A 5,834-nucleotide genomic window follows, 5' to 3' on the forward strand; every position below is an offset into this window, starting at 1 on the left:
CCGGCGCCATCGTTTCGCCCGCTGGCACCACCGTCGGCGGCGGAGCTGCGTCCAACCTGGCCGGCGCTGCTCCTGCCGTTGCTGGCGGCGCTGCTGGCACCGGCGCCCTCGCTGCCGGCACTGGCGCGACGGCCGTCAACGGTGCTCAGTCGTCGGCCACGGCCCCGACCGGCAGCGCGTTCAACGGCAACTCGATCTACTACCAGGACGACGTGCCGCAGACGACCAAGGCCGCCCCGCCGATCACCAACGCGCTGCCGACGACGACCACCGGCGCCGCGCCCAACACCACTTCGACCCTCTAAGGAGCAGGGCCGATACGCAGCTGCTCGCCGCTGATCTGGCACTCGCCCGTCCGTCCCAACGAAAAGCGCTTCTCGAAATGATACCGGTCCCGGTATACCCAACGCCGAACCCCGTCCAGGCCACCGGGCGACCTTCCTTCTTGCTTTGCTTCTTCCACCCCGGTCCTCTTTCCGGTTCTTTCTTCTTTGCCTGCAGCGTCCACGATGCGGCGCCCTGACTCACCCTCGTTTCTGCAGCGTGTCCAGTCTCGGAACTGTTTCCAGGGGCTGCGACCGACGTGGAGCGCAGTTCGGGCGGCTTCGGTGGGAGGCGAGGCTGGCGCTGGTTGCCTCTGCTTGTCTGGCAGCGACGACGGCGTCCCCTGCCTCTCCGCCCCGATTCCTCTCGACTGCTGCTCTGCAAGGTCGCGCGCGCCCTTCATCCGCTCGTTGTGGTCCTAGCTTTTCTTTGCTCTCTGAACTGATTCCTTCCCATGCCCCACCTACATATGTATGCTCGTGGTTCGTGATGAGGGCCTGGCAGCGCGTCCCGTGAGCCTGGGGCGCGTTTTTTCCTTCCGCCCCGACGCAGCCAGCGCCTCCGCCCCTTTCCACATCTCATCGCCATTCCCTGCACGGACTCGAGAGCGCTGCCTCACAGTCCTGTGTGCAGCCCTCAAGAGCGTTGTCTCGACACCGTATCCTCAGTGCAACCTCACAACCATCTCCACCCAGTCGGCGCTGATCCGATCCAACCCGACGTCCTTTCTCTTTGATCGGGTCCGACGCTGCATCCCCGGCCCGCGATGCACGTCGAGCCGCAGACGCAGACGCAGCTGCAGCCGGATCGCTTGCCCCCCTGCCGCCGTGCCGCCGTGCCGCCGTGCCTAGCCGCCTGCCGATCCCCTCACGCCAGCAAGATCGTCAACGCAGCGCATGGTCCGGTACCGTCGACATGCTCGCTCAGACCGTACATGTACGTACCGGGGCATGCCATCCTGGACACCACCCTCGACCGCGACCGATGCCGGGGGGTGATGAGCCCGTCTGCGCCAAGAGGCTGGCCGGGCTTCTACGCTTCGACAGAGCCAGGACTTGGACTTGGCAGCGGATCGGCAGCCAAGGACAAGGACGAGCCAGCTAAGCTTCTTGGCGGCGCGCGCCGTGGCCATGGAACGACGAGTCTGTCGGGAGCAAAGCCGATGGGCTTTCCCGCACTTTGATGCGCTCGTCGCTCCGGGCCACGCCAGCACGCAAGCAAGGTTTCTTGGCATCGCCGCGGCATCCACCTCGCCTCGCCTCGCCTCGCCTCGCCTCGCCTCGCGGTGGGTTCTCGCTCGCCCTGCCTGCTTGGACCTGCCCGCCGTCGATCGTCCCCCCTGCCTACGTGTGCCTCCTTTCCGGGCGGTCGCAGCTCACAGGCACCGTTGCAGACGCTCATCCAGCCGACCAGGGCCTGCGACGTCCTCCTCGCTGCCATACGGTACGGCACCATTGCCTGATCGTGATGGACACCTGACATGCCACCGCTACCCTTGCTCGCCCCCGCCTCTCCCCGCCATGCAGCCAGCCTCACCTCGCCTCCATACATCTGTCCATGCAGCAGCAGGGTAGGCTGTCGTGCCATGCGTGGCCTCCTCGCGTGCGCAGCAAAGCGCTACGTCGCTGTACATGCCGGTACATGCGAGCGTTTGAGCAGAGCGTGCGAGGGGACTGCCGAAGGCCTGCCTACGTCGGAGCGAGCGGGGCCTAGATTCGGGACTTTCCGCCTTGCCCCATCCCGTCCACCGCTTTGTCCACCACTCTGAGCTTGCGCCCGCAGGAATGCGCCCAGCCCTGCCTGATCTGGCCTGGGCTCCAGGCTCCTTTGGCACCAAAGGGTTAGGGCCAGGGCGTGGCAGGAGGGCGGTGAGCACCTCACTCCATCCCGCCCGCACCTGCCTGGCTGCCTCTTGCGCGCGCGCCTACGCCTGCCTGCCCCCTCTTGCCGAAGCGGTTTTGGCGCGATCTGCCATGGCAGGTGGAACATGGCCCACGGGTCTCCGAGGACGGTACCTCTCTCGCCTCGCCGTGCGTGGTGGCGGGGCTCGACAGCGGCCAGAAGAAGAGACTCTACCGGTGCTGTGTACTCGCTGGCCGCCCCGCTTCTCTTGGCGCAGCAAGTCGTCGCTCGTCGAGACCAGCCCAGTAGCCGGACCGCCTAGCCTGGCTGCCACCATGTCGGCAAGCAAAAGAGCTCTCTCGCTGGACCCTGTGACCGTCTTCGCCCTCGACATGAATTGTCGCCGGCAACTGTCCGATGGGTCGCTCCTCGCCTCTTCTGTGGACAGCGTGCCCCCCCTGCCCGGTGCTTGGCAAAGCATGATCCGACTTCCACCCACGCTGCCCGGCGAGCAAGGCCTCCCTCTCGTACCGGTACCTAGCTACCGTACCTGCCCAATCTGCGAGCACAGCCCCTCACGAGCCACGCTAACTTAGCGGTAACTACCTAGCACGCCGCCCGCGCCCTGATCCTCTCCCTCCATCCTGGCTTTGAATCTTTGCGCCAACGAGGCCCCACGCGGACGGCTGAGCCGCGCAGCCGTCGCGCTGCCCTTTAACCTCTGCCCCTTGTCTCCACGCGATGATATGATCCCCCTTCGCCTCTCGCACCCTCGCCCAGCGTCCTCGACCTCGTATCTGCCATAGCCACGGCCCTCTCCATCTACCGCCTGCGTTCTACGATCTCCGCGCTCTGCTCCATCTCGGTCCGTCTCGGCCAGCTGGCATCTTCTGCGACCGCAACACGGCCCATAGACCTGCGCCTCGCTGCTCCATCTCGCCGAAAGCCCAGGAGAGCTGCCATCGGATAGGACCGCCTGCAACCCTGCACCTAGAGGACCTGTTCAGCAAGGCTCAAGATTGGAGGAACCGTAGACACCTTACCATTCATCACAGCACACGACGGACACCATGAGGCCCAAATCCGCCTCCGATTCGCGACGAGGCAGCCCACGGAGCGAGTTGGCCTCGCCCGAGCTCGACCCAGAGGCCGGAGGATCCCTCCGTCCACCACGCTGGGCCCGGCAGACGTCCCGGTACAGCAACACCTCCTCCTCCTCTGCCGGCCACCCGCCATACCGTGACGACGAGGATCCAGCGTACGGCCACGGCGTCGAGATGAGCGAGGTCGCAGCCGCCGCCGGCCTACCGCTCCCCGCCTTTTCCCGCGACTCGTCCGGCCGCGTCACGTCCATGGCCAGCTCCAACATGCTCTCGATCTCTGGCAGCGACTACGACTCCGTCTACCAGCTCTGGCGCAACAGCGGCACCCCGTCCACCCTGGCTGCCAGCGACCGCCGCGGCTCCTACATGTCTGCAGCGACGAGGGAAGCATCGGCGGCCGACCTGGCCATGATCGAGCAGTACCGGTCCGGCACCCTGCCCGCCGGCAGCGGCGGTAGTGGCGGCGGCGGAGGCCGTGCCAAGGGCTTCGTTGGGCTGACCAGGGGCCAGGGCGGTGCAAAGGGCCCCAAGGACTATCGCGCCGTCGGCCTGGGCAAGTACGGTCCGGGCAAGGACCGGCAGATGTCGAGGAAGAAGAGGTGGCTCATCGCCCTCGGCGCCGTGCTGGCCCTGATAGTGCTGGCCGTCGTCATCGTGGTCCCGCTCTCGCAGACGGTCTTCAAGAGCCAGGACGGCTCGTCTTCTGCCAGCAAGGACGGCGGCGACGTGGCCGGCAGTGGCGGCAAGGGTAGCAAGGACGGGTCGGACGCCGCTGGCAACAAGCCGGCCGTCGATCCAAAGGAGCTGGTCGCGACGTGGGGTACCGACGGATCCACCATCAACCTCGACAACGGCAAGAGCTTCACGTACAGGAACAGTGAGTCGTCGGTCTGCCGCCTTGCCCTCCGTCCTTGGACGCCGCCGCGACGGCCAGGTGCAGAATACTGACGTCGAGCCTCCTGGCACCGCCCGCACGCTCCGCGCGTTTCTGCCCCTGCCTCCCTCAGGTTTCGGCGGCCACTGGGCCTCGCAGCCGCTCAACGACACCGCTAGAGCGCAGAACTACACGCCCCCGCTCAACGAAGAGTTCGACTACAGCACAAACAGGATCCTCGGCGTGAACCTGGGCGGCTGGCTGTGAGTTGTGCGAGCCCAGAATCCAGCGCCTCGGACGACGCCGGGCCGAACCATCTGACCGGGTCGCACCGCCTCTCACCGCACCCCGTGAACCGTCTCGCAGCGTGACGGAGCCCTTCATCGTGCCGGCGCTCTACGAGCCCTACGAGAACGAGACGCAGCCCGCGGTCGACGAGTTTACCCTGTCGCAAAGGTACCGCGAAGAAGGCGGCCTCGAGCGCCTGCGTTCGAGGATGACGGAACACTACGAGGTGAGTTGACGAGGGATGCATTCGACGACGATTCCCCTTGGAACACGGCCTGATCCCACGTGCGACCCATGCTCCCGCACCGGCCCCGGACGACAGACGTTTATCACGGAAAAGGACTTTGCGGACATCGCCGCCGCGGGCCTCAACTGGGTGCGCATCCCCATCGGCTTCTGGGCCATCGAGACGCTCGACAACGAGCCGTTCCTGCCCCAGGTGTCGTGGACCTACCTGCTGCGCGCCATCGGGTGGGCGCGAAAGTACGGCCTGCGCATCAACCTCGACCTGCACGCCACGAGCGGCAGCCAGAACGGATACAACCACAGCGGGCGGCTGGGCAAGGTCAACTTCCTGATGGGGCCCATGGGGTACGCCAACGGCCAGCGCACGCTGGCGTACATTGAGCGGATCGCCGAGTTCATCAGCCAGCCGTCGGTGCGCAACGTGGTGCCGATGCTGAGCGTCGTCAACGAGCCGCTGGTGCTCCAGATTGGCGAGGAGGCGGCGCGCGCGTGGTACTCGGCCGTCTACCAGCGTGTGCGCAGCATCACGGGCGAGGGCAGGGGCAAGGGCCCCTACCTCGTCATCCACGACGGCTTCCTGTCGCTGTCGAGCTGGAACGGCTTCCTCTCGGGCGCCGACCGCGTGGCGTGGGACACGCACCCCTACCTCGCCTTTGGCCAGCAGAACAACGATGCCTGGGACCAGCAGATCATGAAGCCGTGCCAGCAGTACGGCCCCATCACCGACAACGGCCGCGCCAACCTCGGCGTGACCATGGGCGGCGAGACGTCGCTGGCCGTCAACGACTGCGGCCTGTTTGTCAACGGCGTCGGCGACGGCGCGCGCTACGACGGCTCGTACCGCGGGCCGTCACCCGGCAACTTCCCACGTGTCGGCAGCTGCCGCGTCTGGGACGACTGGGAAAACTACAGCGACGAGATGAAGACCGGGCTGAGGCGGTTCGCGCTCAACGCCATGGACAGCCTGCACAACTTCTTCTTCTGGACCTGGCGGATCGGCGACTCGCTGCGGACGGGCAAGCCGACGAGCCCGATGTGGTCGTACCAGCTCGGGCTGGAGCAGGGCTGGATGCCGCGCGACCCGCTGCGCTCGTCGTCGGGCTCGTGCCAGGCCCAGGCGGCGCGGCTCAACGCCTTTACGCCGCAGACGACGCAGT

At 66.6% G+C, this 5,834-nt stretch overlaps 2 protein-coding genes across 2 annotated transcripts in view; both read left to right on the top strand.

Annotated features, from left to right (window-relative positions):
- The window catches only part of PFL1_05365 (uncharacterized protein), a gene marked incomplete at both ends in the record, with an annotated part of 4,023 nt that extends 3,718 nt beyond the window's left edge, over positions 1-305 (top strand). The window contains one exon of the mRNA XM_007882897.1: positions 150-305. Within this exon, the coding sequence (XP_007881088.1) occupies positions 150-305 (156 nt within the window). The remainder of the gene's footprint in view (positions 1-149) is intronic.
- Positions 306-3,236: 2,931 nt separating this feature from the next.
- PFL1_05366 (uncharacterized protein) overlaps positions 3,237-5,834 on the top strand; it is a gene marked incomplete at both ends in the record, with an annotated part of 3,711 nt that continues 1,113 nt past the window's right edge. Inside the window, 4 exons of the mRNA XM_007882898.1 lie at positions 3,237-4,146; positions 4,277-4,406; positions 4,510-4,657; positions 4,754-5,832. Coding sequence (XP_007881089.1) covers positions 3,237-4,146; positions 4,277-4,406; positions 4,510-4,657; positions 4,754-5,832 — 2,267 coding nt within the window. The remainder of the gene's footprint in view (positions 4,147-4,276; positions 4,407-4,509; positions 4,658-4,753; positions 5,833-5,834) is intronic.

The sequence above is a fragment of the Pseudozyma flocculosa genome (genome assembly GCF_000417875.1).
Source record: "Pseudozyma flocculosa PF-1 unplaced genomic scaffold scaffold00019, whole genome shotgun sequence".
In the NCBI taxonomy this organism is placed as follows: Eukaryota; Fungi; Basidiomycota; class Ustilaginomycetes; order Ustilaginales; family Ustilaginaceae; genus Pseudozyma; species Pseudozyma flocculosa.